Source organism: Coregonus clupeaformis, chromosome 27 (assembly GCF_020615455.1).
Source record: "Coregonus clupeaformis isolate EN_2021a chromosome 27, ASM2061545v1, whole genome shotgun sequence".
NCBI lineage: Eukaryota > Metazoa > Chordata > Actinopteri > Salmoniformes > Salmonidae > Coregonus > Coregonus clupeaformis.
Genome location: NC_059218.1, coordinates 52,187,093 through 52,207,529, shown reverse-complemented (window position 1 = coordinate 52,207,529; position 20,437 = coordinate 52,187,093). Strand labels below are relative to the sequence as shown.

Genomic DNA, 20,437 nt, shown 5'->3' with positions numbered 1-20,437 from the left:
ACCAGTAGCTGTTCTTCACTTCGGTCACATGCACAGTCTCCTGGGCGAGGATCAGGTGGGAAGCAGAGTCCAGGATGGTGTAAGAGTCAAAGGAGTCACAATGGCCGGGCGAATCACACCGTGCATCTCCAGATACGATCAGTGGACTGTCACCAATTGTAGCCAGAATGGACTCCGTGTGCTGGGTCCACATGTGGTTAACCTCTGGCACAATGTAGATGCGCTGTTGGTTTGCGAACTGTTGCAGCGACATGGACACCAGGCTGAGGAGGTGACATGTTTCCACAAATATGGAGTGGGAGCCGCCAGTAAGGAAGACCGCTGATGGCACCAACAGATTCCCTGCAAACAACTTTCCCACTCTGGTCTGGGACTCCCACTTCCTCCTGTGGCCCACAACAAACTGTCTCCATGGTGATGATAAAATCATTTCTTTTCAGGGGTGAACTGATGACACCTGCTCGACATCCTGGCTCATGGCAGACACTGAACAACTCCTTCAGCTTGCTATCAAAGACTATGTATTTCGGATCTTGCACACACTCTTCGATAGTATATCTTGGCTCGCACTGGGATGATTTTGATTCTGAGCTCTCAGGTTCATACAGCGAGTTATGGTCTTCACTGATCTCGCTCTCACTCTCCGTCAGCTCCATCTGTAGCGTATAGGGGCAGGACTCGGTTGTATACTGATGGTTGTGAGCGCAATCTAGCTGGGCCTCGAGCTCTTTAGTGATTGTCCCGGTGGACCTCTTCTCCACCGCAGCACAGGAACACTCTGGCACCCAAGGGTCAATTTGGCATGCTGTACTAACCATTGTTTCCTGTTGGTACAAAACAATTTAGGCATCTATTAGGCTATAGTTATATTCAAGAATCACTGCATATACTGTATATTGTCCATTTTATATCCAAAATGGCCTCAGGGATGACATATTGTGTCTTGAAATAAACAATAGCCTTAGAAATAACATGGATTTGCATATACCTCCTCTGCCTCCTCCAGGTTGAAAACCTATTCAGGGATGAAGATGTCATCCTGAAAACAAACAAACATTTTGTTAAGACAACTGAACCCAAATATATCAGTTGGCGTTAACAAGCTACCAGTCTTGTATGCTATGTCAACACACACACACACACACACACACACACACACACACACACACAAACACAGCAAATACAGGGGCATTTAATTTTCAGCAAACATTAGCTATGTCAACTTCAGTCTAGCTAAATGAGTTAGAGCTAACAAAACATTCCAAAAACAAATCTGTCAACAAAATGTATTACAGTACTTTACTATCTGAGGTGGAAGCTTGCTACAGTAACTACCTAATAACAGGGCTACACAGAGAAACAGTGTTGCAATTTTAGTTGCAGTTGAATTGCTTGCTAACGTTAGTTGCTGGGGGGTGTTTTTATTTTTATTAGTTATTTTTAATTATTATTATAATAATAATATATATATATAATTTTTTAGGGGGTAGATCAGCTTTAATATTGCAGATAGATTGTAACTTCCATCAATGTAATTGTCTGCATCACCATATGTTTTTTTCTCTCACAAATATATATATATAGTTCAAGTCGGAAGTTAACACACACCTTAGCCAAATACATTTAAACTCAGTTTTTCACAGTTCCTGACATTTAGTACTAGTAATAATTCCCTGTCTTAGGTCAGTTAGGATCACCACTTTATTTTAAGAATGTGAAATGTCAGAATAATAGTAGAGAGAATGATTTTATTTCTTTCATCACATTCCCAGTGGGTCAGAAGTTTACATACACTCAATTAGTATTTGGTAGCATTGCCTTTAAATTGTTTAACTTGGGTCAAACGTTTCAGGTAGCCTTCCACAAGCTTCCCACAATAAGTTGGGTGAATTTTGGCCCATTCCTCCTGACAGAGCTGGTGTAACTGAATCAGGTTTGTAGGCCTCCTTGCTCGCACACGCTTTTTCAGTTCTGCCCACATATTTTCTATAAAATTGAGGTCAGGGCTTTGTGATGGCCACTCCAATACCTTGACTTTGTTGTCCTTAAGCCATTTTGCCACAACTTTGGAAGTATGTTTGGGGTCATTATCCATTTGGCAGACCCATTTGCGACCAAGCTTTAACTTCCTGACTGATGTCTTAAGATGTTGCTTCAATATAACCACATCATTTTCCTTCCTCATGATGCCATCTATTTTGTGAAGTGCACCAGTCCCTCCTGCAGCAAAGCACCCCCACAGCATGATGCTGCCACCCCCGTGCTTCACGGTTGGGATGGTGTTCTTCGGCTTGCAAGCATCCCCCTTTTTCCTCCAAACATAACGATGGTCATTATGGCTAAACAGTTCTATTTTTGTTTCATCAGACCAGAGGACATTTCTCCAAAAATTATGATCTTTGTCCCCATGTGCAGTTGCAAACCTTAGTCTGGCTTTTTTATGGCAGTTTTGGAGCAGTGGCTTCTTCCTTGCTGAGCGGCCTTTCAGGTTATGTCGATATAGGACTCGCTTTACTGTGGATATAGATCCAGCATCCTCCAGTATCTTCACAAGGTCCTTTGCTGTTGTTCTGGGATTGATTTGCACTTTTCAAACCAAAGTACGTTCATCTCTAGGAGACAGAACGTGTCTCCTTCCTGAGCGGTATGACGGCTGCGTGGTCCCATGGTGTTTATACTTGCGTACTATTGTTTGTACAGATGAACGTGGTACCTTCAGGCGTTTGGAAATTGCTCCCAAGGATGAACCAGACTTGTAGAGGTCTACACATTTTTTTCTGAGGTATTGGCTGATTTCTTTTGATTTTCCCATGATGTCAAGCAAAGAGGCACTGAGTTTGAAGGTAGGCCTTGAAATACATCCACAGGTACACCTCCAATTGACTCAAATTATGTCAATTAGCCTATCAGAAGCGTCTAAAGCCAATACATACTTTTTTGGAATTTCCCAAGCTGTTTAAAGGCACGGTCAACTTAGTGAAAGTAAACTTCTGACCCACTGGAATTGTGATACAGTGAATTATAAGTGAAATAATCTGTCTGTAAACAATTGTTGGAAAAATTACTTGTGTCATGCACGAAGTAGATGTCCTACCCGACTTGCCAAAAGTATAGTTTGTTAACAAGAAATTTGTGGAATGGTTGAAAAACGTGAGGGAAAAAAGTATTTGATCCCCTGCTGATTTTGTACGTTTTCCCACTGACAAAGAAATGATCAGTCTATAATTTTAATGGTAGGTTTATTTGAACAGTGAGAGACAGAATAACAACAAAATAATCCAGAAAAACGCATGTCAAAAATGTTATAAATTGATTTGCATTTTAATGAGGGCAATAAGTATTTGACCCCCTCTCAATCAGAAAGATTTCTGGCTCCCAGAAACACAAAAGAACTGTCAATCTCCCTCGGCCTGGGGCTCCATGCAAGATCTCACCTCATGGAGTTGCAATGATCATGAGAACGGTGAGGAATCAGCCCAGAACTACACAGGAGGATCTTGTCAATGATCTCAAGGTAGCTGGGACCATAGTCACCAAGAAAACAATTGGTAACACACTACGCCGTGAAGGACTGAAATCCTGCAGCGCCCGCAAGGTCCCCCTGCTCAAGAAAGCACATATACAGGCCCGTCTGAAGTTTGCCAATGAACATCTGAATGATTCAGAGGAGAACTGGGTGAAAGTGTTGTGGTCAGATGAGACCAAAATCAAGCTCTTTGGCATCAACTCACTCGCCGTGTTTGGAGGAGGAGGAATGCTGCCTATGACCCCAAGAACACCATCCCCACCGTCAAACATGGAAGTGGAAACATTATGCTTTGGGGGTGTTTTTCTGCTAAGGTGACAGGACAACTTCACCGCATCAAAGGGACGATGGACGGGGCCATGTACCGTCAAATCTTGGGTGAGAACCTCCTTCCCTCAGCCAGTGCATTGAAAATGGGTCGTGGATGGGTATTCCAGCATGACAATGACCCAAAACACACGGCCAAGGCAACAAAGGACTGGCTCAAGAAGAAGCACATTAAGGTCCTGGAGTGGCCTAGCCAGTCTCCAGACCTTAATCCCACAGAAAATCTGTGGAGGGAGCTGAAGGTTTGAGTTGCCAAATGTCAGCCTCGAAACCTTAATGACTTGGAGAAGATCTGCAAAGAGGAGTGGGACAAAATCCCTCTTGAGATGTGTGCAAACCTGGTGGCCAACTACAAGAAACGTCTGACCTCTGTGATTGCCAACAAGGGTTTTGCCACCAAGTACTAAGTAATGTTTTGCAGAGGGGTCAAATATTTATTTCCCTCATTAAAATGCAAATCAATTGATAACATTTTTGACATGTGTTTTTCTAGATTTTTTTGTTGTTATTCTGTCTCTCACTGTTCAAATAAACCTACCATTAAAATTATAGACTGATCATTTCTTTGTCAGTGGGCAAACATACAAAATCAGCAGGGGATCAAATACTTTTTTCCCTCACTGTAATGGTGGATATGAGGCTTGAGGATTAAGCCAATATGTAATGCATATACAGTGATTAGTATTGGGGGCATTTATTTGACCTTGGAACATGTTTTAAAACCCACATTTAATGCAAACGTCAATTAGATGTGAACAAATAAAAATCATTGTTAATGTTTAGACATATTTTTCATACATCATTAATAAATACAGGTTCAATATAGGTTAATGATACTTTTCTTGAACAAATACAAGTTAAATATAGGTTAATGATACTTTTCTATTACGTGGAGGACTTTAATTTGAACATTTCCTAAATTCCTCCTTCGATGAGGTTTAACGACGGTTGGCTTCCTTTACGGTATTCCGTGACCCGGAAGTACTTTTGTAGTGTTTTTGACGAGGTGCTGACGGTCGGTATCAACTGGATGATAAAACAAGATCTATCGGTTTAATACACTGGTAAGGTTGTATGAAGACCGTCAGTCTGCAAATTAACTAAACTGGAACTAGTAGCTAGTTTTAGCGTAGGTATTATTTTCAGCCATGACGTGCGATTCGCCAAGCTAGGAAGACGGGGAACTAGCTGCTAGCAAACACGAATCATATCAGATAATAAATTACCTAGCCAGCTTGTTTTATAGCTTTCATTGCAGTGATTATTGGCTGTTGTGGCAAAACACTATACATTTGTAACGCATTTAACTTGATAGAGTAGGCTTGATAGCTAGCGTTAGCTGTGACGAGGCAGTATTTATAAACTAAAACGTTAATATACATACTCTTAACGGTTACGTCATAGTTCAAAACCCAGAGGCGCATGTAGCGAGACTTCCGGGAACGTTCGCGAAACAGCAGACCGTTTTGGGGTTTGAGAAGTGAAAAAATCTAACTTAGTTGTACTTTTGTTTCGAAATCTAAAGGCACAACCTAGTTGAACATGTTATTACCTTGTGAATGTGACAAAATGACACGTTTTCATTTTCGTCAAAAACAACTTTATATCGAAGGAGTGCCTTTTGATTTGACTGCGTGCACATGCGCAATTTAGCGCGAGACGACCGTTAGACCCGATGACGTGTTTCTGCGCATGACCTTAGCTATCCAACGTCGCCATGACGTTGCCCAAAAGTGTGATCGGGGATTTCTATTGGAGAAGCAGTTTCTGCCTATCTTCGTTCTGTCTTTGGTTACATGCTTGAACCAGAATCTGGGTTTAGATGGGATATGGCGAGTCTCCATTAAACCCAGGAAGCAGCTTAATAATGTCAAAATAGGTACAATAAGTTTTATATTGGATATTCGGTTTTTCTGTCATCAATAGCTATTGAACCAAGCATGCCGTGACTATGAAAATGGAGAGAGGCTATATGCGCACATTGATGACGTTTGTTGTGCAGAGAGAATCAAGTAAAGACGAACATTATTTTACATTATGAAGCTTTATAGTTCCCCAGAACAGTTGAGTGTTTGAGTGCATGTTTGTAAATACCACAACTGGAGAAAACAGGAGAAGGTGAGTCCAGCTGTGTATTGACAGGGGTTGCGTTTTATATTGAAAGTCGTGTTTTTTTGCTTCAATAGAGCAACCATAGGTTTCCTTCACAGAAAATACATCAGTGCAACACATTCGGCAGAAAATAGCTTCATTTTCATGAACAGAAATGGAACGCTATTTGGCTGGCAGCCACACAAGTAAATGAGTTGCATGGCCATCCTATTTCTAATGTTTATCATAGAAAAAATGTAGCCAGCTACATTTCCTAATGTTTTGCTTAAAGTTAATTTAGGATTTTACTGGAGAAAAGTACTGGAGAAAAAAGCTACACATCAGTCAGAGCTCTGTCTGCTGATAGAATGGTTGTTTGTGAATTCTCATCTGAGTGGAGAAGTGCACCTGAAGCACAAAATTAGTCTGATGCCCAGCAGAAATTACAATAATTTTAGATCTGCATTTACTAAACACAGCATGAGATTTCTTACACACATTCCTTTTTTCCTGCGTGAAAAATATGATGCCCCCTATGTTTAACTTTGCTAGTTATCTAAGTAAATTACTGAATAATAATAAGGTGACGGCGGCATCATATTGTGTAAGCTTTCTGCTGTGTTTGAGTTATCTTTACAGTTGCCACTGCTATCTTTTGATTTCCTTGCATTGTTCTCCTCTGTTCTTGGCCCATCTGCTCCTCCCCCGTCTGCTCCTCCCCATCTGCCCCGAGCAGAGCAGGAAGGCATGTTGCCCTAGCGACTCCAGACAGACACATTGTGTACACATGCTGCTTCAGAGCAGACAAGCATGGGTCAAAACTTTGTTCATTTGCACAATGTCGCTCGTTCACATTCGCTTGTAAATGTCCAAAAATGACATTCGGTAGCTGCTATATACAGTTGAAGTCGGAAGTTTACATACACCTTAGCCAAATACATTTAAACTCAGTTCTCTCACAATTCCTGACATTTAATCCTAGTAAAAATTCCCTGTCTTAGGTCAGTTAGGATCACCACTTTATTTTAAGAATGTGAAATGTCAGAATAATTGTAGAGAGAATGATTTATTTCAGCTTTTATTTCTTTCATCACATTCCCAGTGGGTCAGAAGTTTACATACACTCAATTAGTATTTGGTAGCATTGCCTTTAAATTGTTTAACTTGGGTCAAACGTTTCGGGTAGCCTTCCACAAGCTTCCCACAATAAGTTGGGTGCATTTTGGCCCATTCCTCCTGACAGAGCTTGTGTAACTGAGTCAGGTTTGTTGGCCTTCTTGCTCACACACGCTTTTTCAGTTCTGCCCACACATTTTCTATAGGATTGAGGTCAGGGCTTTGTGATGGCCACTCTAATACCTTGACTTTGTTTTCCTTAAGCCATTTTGCCACAACTTTGGAAGTATGCTTGGGGTCATTGTCCATTTGGAAGACCCATTTGCGACCAAGCTTTAACTTCCTGACTGATGTCTTGAGATGTTTCTTCAATATGTCCACATAATTTTCCTTCCTCATGATGCCATCTATTTTGTGAAGTGCACCAGTCCCTACTGCAGCAAAGCACCCCCACAGCATGATGCTGCCACCCCCGTGCTTCACGGTTGGGATGGTGTTCTTCGGCTTGCAAGCCCCCCCTTTTCCTCCGAACATAACGATGGTCATTATGGCCAAACAGTTCTATTTTTGTTTCATCAGACCAGAGGACATTTCTCCAAAAAGTACGATCTTTGTCCCCATGTGCAGTTGCAAACCGTAGTCTGGCTTTTCTATGGCGGTTTTGGAGCAGTGGCTTTTTCCTTGCTGAGCGGCCTTTCAGGTTATGTCGATATAGGACTCGTTTTACTGTGGATATAGATACTTTTGTACCTGTTTCCTCCAGCCTCTTCACAAGGTCCTTTTGCTGTTGTTCTGGGATTGATTTGCACTTTTCGCACCAAAGTACGTTCATCTTTAGGAGACAGAACATGTCTCCTTCCTGAGTGGTATGACGGCTGCGTGGTCCCATGGTGTTTATACTTGCGTACTATTGTTTGTACAGATGAATGTTGTACCTTCAGGCGTTTGGAAATTGCTCCCAAGGATGAACCAGACTTGTGGATGTCTAAAACTTTTTTTCTGAGGTCTTGGCTGATTTCTTTCGATTTTCCCACGATGTCAAGCAAAATCAAACTGAGTTTGAAGGTAGGCCTTGAAATACATCCACAGGTCCACCTCCAATTGATTCAAATGATGTCAGTTAGCCTATCAGAAGCTTCTAAAGCCATGACATCATCTGTTGAAAATTTCCAAGCTGTTTAAAGGCACAGTCAACTTAGTGCATGTAAACTTCTGACCCACTGAAATTGTGATACAGTGAATTAATTATAAGTGAAATAATCTGTAATAGTCTGTAAACAATTGTTGGAAAAATTACTTGTCATGCACAAAGTAGATGTCCTAACCGACTTGCCAAAACTATAGTTTAAGACATTTGTGGAGTGGTTGAAAAACAAGTTTTAATGACTCCAACCTAAGTATATGTAAACTTCCGACTTCAACTGTAGATATTACCGACTGGGTCATGGAGAGGTTGAAAATGTCAGTGAAGACACTTGCCAGCTGGTCACCGCATGCTCTGAGTACTCGTCCTGGTGATCCATCTGGCCCTGCGGCCTTCAGAATGTTAACCTGTTTGAAAGTCTTACTCACATCGGCTATGGTGTGTGATCACACAGTCATCGGGAACAGCTGGTGCTCTCATTCATGGTTCAGTGTTGCTAGCCTCCGCGCGAGCATAGAAGGTATTTAGCTCGTATGGTAGGCTCGTGTGACTGGATGGCTCCCTGCTGGGTTTCCTTTTGTAATCCATGATAGTTTGCAGGCCCTGCCACATCTGACGAGTGTTCAGAGCTGGTGTAGTAGGATTCGATCTTGGTCCGGTATTGAAGCTTAGCCTGATTGATGGTTCGTTGGAGGGCTTAGCAGGATTTTTTTTATAAGCGTCTGGATTAGTGTCCCACTCCTTGAAAGCGGCAGCTCTAGCCTTTAACTCAGTGTGGATGTTGCCTGTAATCCATGGCTTCTGGTTGGGATATGTACGTACGGTCCCTGTGGGGACTACATCGTGGATGCACTTAGTAATGAAGCCAGTGACTGAAATATACTTGTAACGAGCATAATGGCTGCCATTCTGTATGAACAAAAGTTTCTTACCAAGCCCTTTGCATTGAATTCCTTGAGAAACTCTTGCTTGGTTGGTAGTGACAGGAGGGACGAGTCTGAGTCTTTCACACATTTGCACTGTGTGAAAACATAAAACAAATTGTTACTTCAATAGTACATGGTACAATGAGCCATTGTGTACCTGATTGACCACGCTGGATATTCATTCAGTTGTTCTGGTGGGTAGTTCACTAGGTAGGAATCAATACTGTATATAGGCAGGCAATGTGCTGAACAGGCAAACATAGCTAACTATTTTGGTCGATTACCAACAAAATAATGATTGAATCACAAAGCATAACAAAACATGCATACAGCATTTCTTACCTCTCTTTCAGTGTTGTTTTGCGACACCACATATTTTACAGCCTCAGGTTCCCTCAATCAGACTGTCTCCACCAGTATCTCCCTGAGAAATATGTTTGTGTGATGTTACTGTACCAAATGTTATAGCTAGATGCATTTTTTTGGGGTGGTCCTCTGCCAAAAATGCTGTCGACCACCTAGCTAGCTAGCATTATCATCTACAAGCCAAACACACTATCACAGGGTTTCTCAAACTTGGTCCTCGGGACCCCAAGCGGTGCACCTTTTGTTTTTTGCCCTAGCACTACACTGCTGATTTAAAATAATGAACTAATCATCAAGCTTTGATCATTTGAATCAGCTGTGTAGTGTTAGGGCAAAAACCAAAACGTGCACCCCTTGGGGTCCTGAGGACCGAGTTTGGGAAACGCTGCACTATCATGTCAACAATCTGCATATCTAGCTTTGTGGGGTTTATGCAGTGTAGCTACATGATGCTATCGTTAGATTCCTTTGAGTACAAACAGTCCGAATACAGAACATGTTAGCTAGCTAAGTAGCCGTGTTAGCTAGATTGAACACACTGAGGTTAGCAGCTAACATAACTAGCAGGCTAAAGATGCAAACCAACACTTACCTACCAGTCCATGTGAACGGTGGCCATTTCGGTGTCACTCTTCCACCTTTCAAAATTAATTCCAATGTTTATCCGGTTTCTGGATTGGCATGAGCAATCTTTTTCTCTGTTCTTTTTCTCTTTTGGGGTCGAGTTGGTTCAGATTCAAGTACCGAAAATGATGGTTGTTTCTGTTGTCCCTGCTACAAGCTTGTTGGCTTCATCTGTGCTTGTTACGTTAGCTTGCAAGTGACTTTCACTTCCTCTCCAGCAGGGTTATTTGAGTAGGTGGGATTTAACTCAAAGACACACCTTGCCCAGAAGGCCAGCCCAAGGCGGCTCAGGGCTCCACCCCCTTGTTTTTGTTCAAAGTGAAAACACTACACAAGAAGTGGGGCGCCATAGGGTCGCCCACGACCTGCAGATTCCTGCTTGAAGGAAATGTTCTCTTAACTCTTAACACCAAAACATGCTAAATAGGTTGTCAGAAGGTTTTTGATAACATAGAATGTTCCCATAACTAACGCAAAACTGGACACTGGACACCCTAATTGCTCATGTAAGTCGTTCTGGATAAGAGCGTCTGCTAAATGACAAAAAATAATAAAAATAAAAAATACTACTCCAAAAATAAAAAACTATATTCACTCATTACTGCCACACACAGGTCGGCTGGTCCAGCAGCAGGAAAGGTAATTGATTTGATCACCTACAGCGGTGTATGAACGTCATATGAATCTTTTGTTTCACCCGCGCTACATGGAATGCAGTAATATTTAATGTAAGTAGACAATATAGGGTACGTTTTTACAGTTGTATATTTCTAGATAGCTTTATTCAGTGTATTTTCATTCCATGTTTTATATTGCAGGTGCAGAAGAGGTGGATTTGGCACATGCAGGTGAAAAACAACAATACTTAGATTATTTCCAGACAAGGCATTTTTTTGGATGATTGTAACTTTTTATTTAGACCTTTTTTGGAAGTACATACCGGCCGTAACTGCAGTAATGACGATAGTTGCTCAGCAAAACTCCATTGTTTGCTAAGTACCAAATGTATTTTGACATTATTAAGCTTGAAAAGCTGGTGAATGGCAAGTTGAATGGCTGCTTCCTGGGCTTAAAGGAGAATCATCATAGTCAACGTCTCCGGTAAGGCCAGATTCTGGGTCACTACATATTGAGGTAGTTAGCTGCAGTCCAAAGTCAGTTGCCAGGCTGGCAATCACTGACTGAATGTCATATCTGTCAATCAGACAGGACAAGTCAGCGAAAAGGCTGAGAGATAGGGTTAGCTGGGTATGGAAAGCCAGATAGTGACGTGTGTGTAGGGCGGTAGTCTGTCTGATGTGACTAACTGAGAGAGCGAGAGAGCGAGAGAGAGAAAGTGAGTGTGTGTGTGTGTGTTTGCATCCCTCTAGTCTAGGTGAATGCTGGCTAGTATGAGATAATTGTTTATCAGTTCTGATAGAGATCTCTCTTTATCAGTGTTTCCCCTAAGATTTTTGTTGTTGTTGCAGTGGTGGCAAAGTGAGCAGGAGGGGAGGCGGGGCGTTGTAGTGGGTGTAGCCAATGGCATGGTCTCAGACCTAAAAAAAAGGCCTGGCTCTTGGCCGAAGAGACAACTTTTTTCTTTATTTTTAAGCTAATTTCAGGCAATTCTACACATTTTGCCATAAGTAGAGACAACATTTTACAGTTTTAAAGTGAATTTCCTGCAATTCTACACATTTTGTCATGGGGCTGAGAGAAAATGTGCGGCTTTTAAGCTAATTTCCTACACATTTCGCCATGCCTTATGCCGTGTTCTAATGCTATCTGAGTGACTCAAACGTAACGAAATCAATGCCCCATTACTTTAATTTTAGATTCGCCCTGACAGTCTTAGTTTTATTTTGGTGATTGTTAGTTCTCAAAGATGATCTTACTAAAAAATATATACACTACCGTTCAAATGTTTTGGGTCACTTAGAAATGTCCTTGTTTTCGAAAGAAAAGCAATTTATTTGTCCATTAAAATAACATCAAATTGATCAGAAATACAGTCTAGACATTGTTAATGTTGTAAATGGCTATTGTAGCTGGAAATGGCTGATTTTTTTAAATGGAATATCTACATAGGCATACAGAGGCCCATTATCAGCAACCATCAGTCCTGTGTTCCAATGGCACGTTGTGTTTGCTAATCCAAGTTTATCATTTTAAAAGGCTAATTGATCATTAGAAAACCCTTTTGTAATTATGTTAGCACAGCTGAAAACTCTTGTGCTGATTTAAAGTAGCAATAAAACTGGCCTTCTTGAGACTAGTTGAGTATCTGGAGCATCAGCAATTGTGGGTTCGATTACAGAATCAAAATGGCCAGAAACAAAAAACTTTCTTCTGAAACTCGTCAGTCTATTCTTGTTCTGAGAAATGAAGAGAAATTGCCAAGAAACTGAAGATCTCGTACAACACTGTGTACTACTCCCTTCACAGAACAGTGCAAATTGTCTCTAACCAGAATAGAAAGAGGAGTGGGAGGCCCCGGTGCACAACTGAGCAAGAGGAAAAATACATTAGTGTTTAGTTTGAGAAACAGACACCTCACAGGTCCTCAACTGGCAGCTTCATTAAATAGTACCCGCAAAACACCAGTGTCAATGTCTACAGTGAAGAGGCGACTCCGGGATGCTGACCTTCTAGGTAGAGTTGCAAAGAAAAAGCCATATCTCAGACTGGCCAATAAAAAGAAAAGATGGGCAAAATAACGCAGACACTGGACAGAGGAAGATTGGAAAAAAGTGTTATGGACAGATGAATTGAAGTTTGAGATGTTTGTATCACAAAGAAGAAAATGTGTGAGACGCACATTTGCTTTGGTGGTGGTAAAGTGGGAGATTTGTACAGGGTAAAAGGGATCTTGAAGAAGGAAGGCTATCACTCCATTTTGCAACGCCATGCCATACCTTGTGGATGTCGCTTGATTGGAGCCAGTTTCCTCCTACAACAGGACAATGACCCAAAGCACAGCTCCAAACTATGCAATAACTATTTAGGGAAGAAGCAGTCAGCTGGTATTCTTTCTATAATGGAGTGACCAGCACAGTCACCGGATCTCAACCCTATTGAGCTGTTGTGGGAGCAGCTTGACCGTATGGTATGTAAAAAGTGCCCATCAAGCCAATCCAACTTGTGGGAGGTGGTTCAGGAAGCATGGGGTGAAATCTCTTCAAATTACCTCAACAAATTGACAACTAGAATGCCAAAGGTCTGCAAGGCTGTAATTGCTGCAAATTGAGGATTCTTTGACGAAAGCAAAGTTTGTAGGACACAATTATTATTTCTATTAAAAATCATTATTTCTAACCTTGTCAATGACTACATTTCCTATTTATTTTGCTATATTTCCTATTCAAACTCATTTCATGTATGTTTTCACGGAAAACAAGGACATTTCTAAGTGACCCCAAACTTTTGAACGGTAGTGCAGCACCATTGTCTTTATACAGTTTACACTGAAAACGTTTTACCATACAAATATATATATTTTTAAATAAATTAAAATTGTAATCATATTTTTTGGATTGGTGGCAACTATTTAGCAGCGGCGGCCAACCAGGGAAAGGGAAAGCACCGCTTTATCTTTCGTTCTCTCGCTCTGTAACCCTATCTGTGTGTGTGTTGTAGGTGAGTCCGGGTGAGGATGACGATGACTCACGTGGGGGCAGTATTTGGTGCAGTAATCGCAGTGATGGCCATCCTACTGCACTCCTCCATTCACAAGATAGAGGAGGGACACCTAGCTGTTTACTACAGGTATGATCTGTGACCCCCGACCCTCTACGTCCTCCATTCACCAGGTAGTGAAATACTATGAAGAGTAGATTCATATTATTGGTTAATTTCACTGTTCTGTGTTTTAGAGGAGGAGCGTTGCTAACCACACCCAATGGCCCTGGATACCACATTATGATGCCCTTTCTTACCACCTACAGATCAGTACAGGTACTACTTGTCTTACCTTTCAATCCTGACCCCCTGACTTCTAACTCTGGATACCACATCATGCTGGCCTTTATTACATCTACAGATCAGTGCTAATAATTAACGTTCTCTTCCAGACGACTCTTCAAACGGATGAGATAAAGAATGTGCCTTGTGGAACTAGGTAAATCTAGAACAGTTGCATGGTGATTCTGAAAGGTGTTTGTGTGTATGGCTGTGTGCGGCGGAGGACGTTATCCATGTGTGTGACCATGTTTCTGATGTGTGCGTTCTCTCCACAGTGGGGGAGTGATGATCTACTTTGACCGTATAGAGGTGGTCAACATGCTGGTGCCCTCGTCTGGTAAGCCCTTCAGAACTACTAGCTAACAGAGTGGATCCCTAGGACACCTATGTTGTCCCCATTGCTATGTAGGTGGAAAGGGTGGGTGACGTTTCTACTTTCTTAGTATATACTAACCTCTCTCTCACTCTTCACAGTGGTGGATACAGTGAAGAACTATACCGCTGATTATGACAAAACTCTCATTTTCAACAAGATTCACCACGAACTCAACCAATTCTGCAGCGTACACACTCTACAGGAGGTCTACATCGAGCTGTTTGGTGAGCACACACACACACCTCACTTCTATATCAGTTGAAACACTTTCTGTACATCAGTGTAGGAGCCCAGTATAACTCCTGTTTATCTGCTGCGTCTTGGTCTATCAGACATCATTGATGAGAACCTGAAGATCGCTCTGCAGAAAGACCTCAACTCTATGGCGCCAGGACTGACGATACAGGTACACACACACCAGGGTTGGGGTCAATCACTCACACACACAAACACAAACACACACACCAGGGTTGGGGTCAATTCCATTCCAATTCAGGAAGTAAACTTGGAGCGTAATTGTAATTTCAGTTTTCTTCCTGAATTGACTGAATTAAATGGGAATTGACCCCAACCCTGACACGAACACACACACACCTGAGTAGTTGGGCGCATTCAGCAGGACGCAATGTTTTGGAACATTCAGATAATAATATGCTATGTAGAACAATAATGCCTCTCTGACATGTAGAATAAGGAATCACGTCAGTGCTATTCGTGGCACTTCTATCTACAGCGTTCGACAACCAGGGCCTAAAATGAACACCCGCCAAATGCGGGTAGATTTTGGCAGTGGTAGGTAAGATGTCTATTTCACCAGCCACGTTGGTGGGTGGTCAGGGCTCCACAGTGCCCAAGTATGATCACATTTATAGCAAAATAAATGCTGCAGTAGCTGTTTTCAAAGTTTTGTTTCATAGCTGGTAAATTAAACGTATAAAGTCAAAGACCTACACTGAACAAAAATATAAACGCATCATGTAATGTGTTGGTCCCATGTTTCATGAGCTGAAATAAAAAATCTCGCGCAAAAAGCTTATTTCTCTCAGATTTACTTCTTACTAGTAATACATGTGTTGTTTTAGAAACATTACAAAGCATGTTTACCTGTTTTTTGTGTTTTGTTGGTGTAATTTTAGGGAAGAAAAAAATATATATTTTGGATTGGTTACAAATCTTTTAAATCTACCTGCCACAGTGGCTGGTGGACCAAACATTTCATCTCACGCCCTGGGTTCAGCTACTGAACGGGGACCTGGTGTGTGTATACTGAGTGTGTCTCTTTATGTTCCAGGCTGTCCGAGTCACCAAGCCCAAAATCCCAGAGGCCATCAGGAGAAACTTTGAGCTCATGTGAGTGTTCTCCCTCTCCCTCTCTCGCTCTCTCTCTTTCCTTCTCTCTTTCCTTCTCTCTCTTCCTCCTTCCTTCTCTTTCTATAACCCTCTCTCTGTGTGAGTGTGTGTAACCTTCTCTCTCTCATTGTGTGTATAGGGAGGGGGAGAAGACTCGTCTGTTGGTAACAGTTCAGACTCAGAAGGTCGTGGAGAAGGAAGCCGAGACCGAAAGGAAGAAAGCCATCATCGGTAACCTAGCGACACTCCTCCTTCTCATTAGTATACACGCTTACAGTATACAACCAGTAGTGTATCTGAAAACAACCCGTACATCTGAAATAACTGGAGAGCTAAGTGGAGCTAATACAATACAGGATGTAGCAAACCGTAACACTATACTCTCTCTCTCTCTCTTCCTTTCCCCCTTTTTTTCTCCTATCTCATTCTGTCCCCGCCGCACACCGCCGTCTTTCTCTCAGAGGCTCAGAAGGTGGCCGAAGTAGCACAGATTCATTTCCAACAGAAGGTGATGGAGAAAGAGACTGAGAAGAGGATCTCTGAGATAGAGGGTGGGTGTGTGTGTGTGTGTGTGTGTGTGTGTGTGTGTGTGTGTGTGTGTGTAAAATAATTAACTGTGTGTGTGTCTATTTCAGACACTGCGTTCTTGGCAAAAATGAAGGCCAGGGCTGATGCGGAGTATTATACAGCCGCTAAGTTTGCTGAAGCTAACAGGGTAAAACATGGCTATATACATACACACACATACACACACACACACACACACTCTGACATCATCTCTCTCTCTCTCTCTCTCTCTCTCCCATCTTTCCAGTTGAAGTTAACACCCGAGTACCTTGAGTTGATGAAGTACCAGGCGATAGCAGCCAACAGTAAGATCTACTTCGGCCAGGACATCCCTAACATGTTTGTCGAGGGACACAGCCCTACCCCTACCCAGGATGCTGAGCCCCCGAAAGCCTCTGAACAGGCCAGACACTAAGATCTGAGACTAGCTGTCTGTATGGAATGTGTGAGTCATTCCGCTAATTGGGGTGTGTAAGGCTTTAGTCTCAATTCTATCAGCCAGAGGGGGGGGGGGATTGGGAAAGAGGGATGGTGAGAGAGAGGAGAGAGATAGGGGAGAGGAAGGAGTGATAGAGAAGCATGGAAGGAGAAATTCAGAAAAAATAGTGCAGGGAGAAAGAAAGAGGGAGAGAGCGAGCGGGCGGTCTGTCTACACCTGTGTGTTGAGCAGGCAGTCAGTAATGCTAATATCTGGGCTGGGGTGAGTGTCAGGCAGGTGTCTCCCTGCTTTACATGTGCAGCTTTGCATCGGATGCAACTCTTGGCTTTGTTTTTTGGAATTGTATGATTTTTTTGTAGTTTGATGCTTTATGCAAAATTATTGATTTATATTTAACTTGAACATTAAGTTCAGCCTTACTGTCTAATTTGTTTTTAGCTTAACTAGAATGTGAAGAAGGCAACACTAATTCTGAACTAATGGGGTTCCGGATCTGATTCTAAATGGGGGTGGGTTTACTGGTACTCAGTCTCTTTCTAGTCATCGACAGCCTGTGTGTGTGAGCAAGAAAAGGTTATGTGTGTGAGACTGAATGAGTGAGTGAGAGAGAGAACCAGAAAAGCAGTGTGTGTGTGTGAGCCCATGCTCCACTCTAACCGCAGAGCAGATCTAACTGAGCCAGGACAATGAGACACTACAAACCCTCAGTATGTCTGTCTGTCGGCACACATGGGTTGGACTTTTTATAAGCGCATAAACACCTGGTGGAACTCCTTAGAACTCTTCTTAGAACCGGTGTGGTTCTATTATAACTCTGGGGGTTTGTGGGACTAAGGGCTGCGAGAGGACTGGCTTGTATTGGCATTCTTAGCTTAAGGGCTTCTGGGTAGTGTAGTCTTGGTGTGTATATTCAGTTGGTAATCTAGTGTCAGTGGAATAGTTGTAGTTAGATGGGTTGATTCTGAGGCTGGGATTAAACAAATGACCTGGGATCAGTTTGAACTGTATTTCTCTGATTAAGGCTGGGCTTAATTAATGATCTAGGATCAGCTTAAACTGGCTGGCCAAAAGACACTGAAGTCAGACCTGCCCTTATTATCTTTCTGTTTACTCTGAAACACCTCCAGTAGGGAATACAGGACTACTAATATAAGGGCTGTTGACTGTTCGCCTGGAACCACTACGCTGTATATCTGCTTGTTTGACTGGGCATCGATGTAGAATACAATTAGCCATGTGTGGCTGTTGAACGCAGAACCAGACAAACAGGCTCAGACTAAATTGACACAGGTAGAGCTGAAGGCCGATTCTATTTTCACGCTATCGTTCCGTTCAAACCAAACTGTGCTGGCTCTAATATTTTCTTTTCACATAGTCCATTTAAACGTTTTCAGCATGGTTCCAGGCCAACAACTATGGTTGTGTAACCAGGCCAGCTCAGTACAGCTTTGTTTGACTTCACTCATTTCGGCTCAGTAGTGTGAAAAGTCCTAGGTAGTGTTGGTAAGTTTAGTTAGTTTGTACTAATAGGTAGAGAGGTAGCGTTAGTGTTAACTCTCAGGAAAGAGCTTCAGGTGATATATATATATATATATATATATATATATATATATAGTGCTTCTATATCCCTATATGGTTCTTTATACATAATGGCTGTAGTGCCACCTTCAGTCCCAGAAATGACAGGCGTAGGAATTGACAGGCTTACAGAGATAGACTTCAGTTCAGTAAAGCTACTAGGGTAGTTCAGTAGATGAACCACCACTAACAGTGAAACTACTCTGGAGGAGTGTAACACAAAGTGGGTTCACAGAGTTAGCCAGCTAACTTTGATGAACGCTCAGATATAGGCTAGCTCTTGATGTTCTGGTTTGTTAAGAAAGATCAACGTTTATCAGTTGTTTGGAATGTTGAGTGAGTCAGTTACTGTGCCAATTTCAAGTGTGTATATAAACTTGGACATATGAATCCAGAATATTTAGGAAAGTTAGCTGGCGAACTCCTTCAATCCTGCCCTTTGACATCATGCTACTGTGCTGCTGTTTACTTGATCTCACCAATCTTTCTCCTACGGCACTTGTGGCAGTTTAAATTAGAAAATGCAGAAAAGGATGGTATTCAATTTGTTATTAAAATAATTAACATGTTTTTGTGAATGTTACTTTTGTACAATTTTCATAATTTGAACGGTCTTATTTTGAAAGATTCATATGCAAATAAGTTTTGACAATGTTCGAATATATGTAAAATAAAACCTATTTTGATACCACAATGTGTGTCTGGGTGTGACTAAAACTGTAGCCGAAGCTGGGTTGTGTTCACTAGGCACAAAACTGAAGAAAATAGCCTACAATCTGAAAACGCTTGTTTTCATTATACGTTGTACATTTTAAAAACAGTGTACCCTAGTGCCAGTGGTGTAAAGTACTTAAGTACAAATATTTTTGAAGTACTACTTAACTATTTTGTGGGGGTATCTGTTGTTTACTATTTTCATTTTTGACAACTTTTACTTCACTACGTTCCTAAAGAAAATAATTTACTTTTTACTCCATAGATTTTCCCTGACACCCAAAAGTACTCACTACATTTTGAATGCTTAGCAGGACAGGATAATTGTCCAATTCACACACTTATCAAGAAAACATCTCTAGTCATCCCTACTGCCTCTGATCTGGCGGAATAACTAAACATGAATGCTTTGTTTGTAAATTACAGTCCATTTAGAAAGTATTCAGACCCCTTGACTTTCCACATTTTGTTATGTTACAGCCTTATTTTAAAATTGATTAAATCGTTTTTTTCCCTCATCAATCTACACACAATACCCCTAAATGACAAAGCAAAAACAGGTTTTTAGAAACTTTTGCAAATGTATTGAAAGAATAAATATAAAATAACACATTTACATAAGTATTCAGACCCTTTACTCAGTACTTTGTTGAAGCACCTTTGACAGCGATTACAGCCTCGAGTCTTCTTTGGCTACAAGCTTGGTACACCTGTATTTGAGGAGTTTCTCCCATTCTTCTCTGCAGATCCTCTCAAGCTCTGTCAGGTTGGATGGGGAGCGTCGCTGCACAGCTATTTTCAGGTCTCTCCAGAGATGTTAAAGTCCGGGCTCTGGCTGGGTCACTCAAGGACATTCAGAGACTTGTCCCGTAGCCGCTCCTGCGTTGTCTTGGCTGTGTGCTTAGGGTCGTTGTCCTGTTGGAAGGTGAACCTTTGCACCAGTCTGAGGTCCTGTGCGCTCCGGAGCAGGTTTTCATCAAGGATCTCTCTGTACTTTGCTCCGTTCATCTTTCCCTCGATCCTGACTAGTCTCCCAGTCCCTGCCGCTGAAAGACATCCCCACAGCATCATGCTGCCACCACCATGCTTCACCGTAGGGATGGTGGCAGGTTTCCTCCAGACATGACGCTTGGCATTCAGGCCAAAGAGTTCAATCTTGGTTTCATCAGACCAGAAAATATTTTTTCTCATGGTCTGAGAGTCCTTTAGGTGCCTTTTAGCAAACTCCAAGTGGCTGTCGTGCCTTTTACTGAGGAGTGGCTTCCGTCTGGCCACTCTACCATAAAGGCCTGATTGGTGGAGTGCTGCAGACAAGGTTGTCTTTCTGGAAGGTTCTCCCATCTCCACAGAG

At 41.9% G+C, this 20,437-nt stretch overlaps 1 protein-coding gene across 3 annotated transcripts; it reads left to right on the top strand.

Annotated features, from left to right (window-relative positions):
- The first annotated feature begins 4,833 nt into the window (after window positions 1–4,833).
- Window positions 4,834–19,066, top strand: erlin1 (ER lipid raft associated 1). 3 transcript variants are annotated; one of them, XM_041867125.2, is made up of 12 exons: window positions 4,834–4,917; window positions 13,739–13,867; window positions 13,975–14,056; window positions 14,173–14,219; window positions 14,338–14,399; window positions 14,537–14,662; window positions 14,771–14,844; window positions 15,730–15,788; window positions 15,928–16,019; window positions 16,250–16,339; window positions 16,424–16,503; window positions 16,603–19,066. In XM_041867125.2, exons 2-12 carry the CDS (start codon window positions 13,755–13,757, stop codon window positions 16,768–16,770), a joined length of 993 nt encoding a protein of 330 aa, XP_041723059.1. In that variant the 5' UTR covers window positions 4,834–4,917; window positions 13,739–13,754; the 3' UTR covers window positions 16,771–19,066. The 3 variants fall into 3 exon arrangements, with proteins under 3 accessions (XP_041723059.1, XP_041723060.1, XP_041723061.1); XM_041867126.2 differs by lacking the exon at window positions 4,834–4,917 and adding an exon at window positions 5,586–5,732; XM_041867127.2 differs by lacking the exon at window positions 4,834–4,917 and adding an exon at window positions 5,780–5,971.
- Window positions 19,067–20,437: the final 1,371 nt, after the last annotated feature.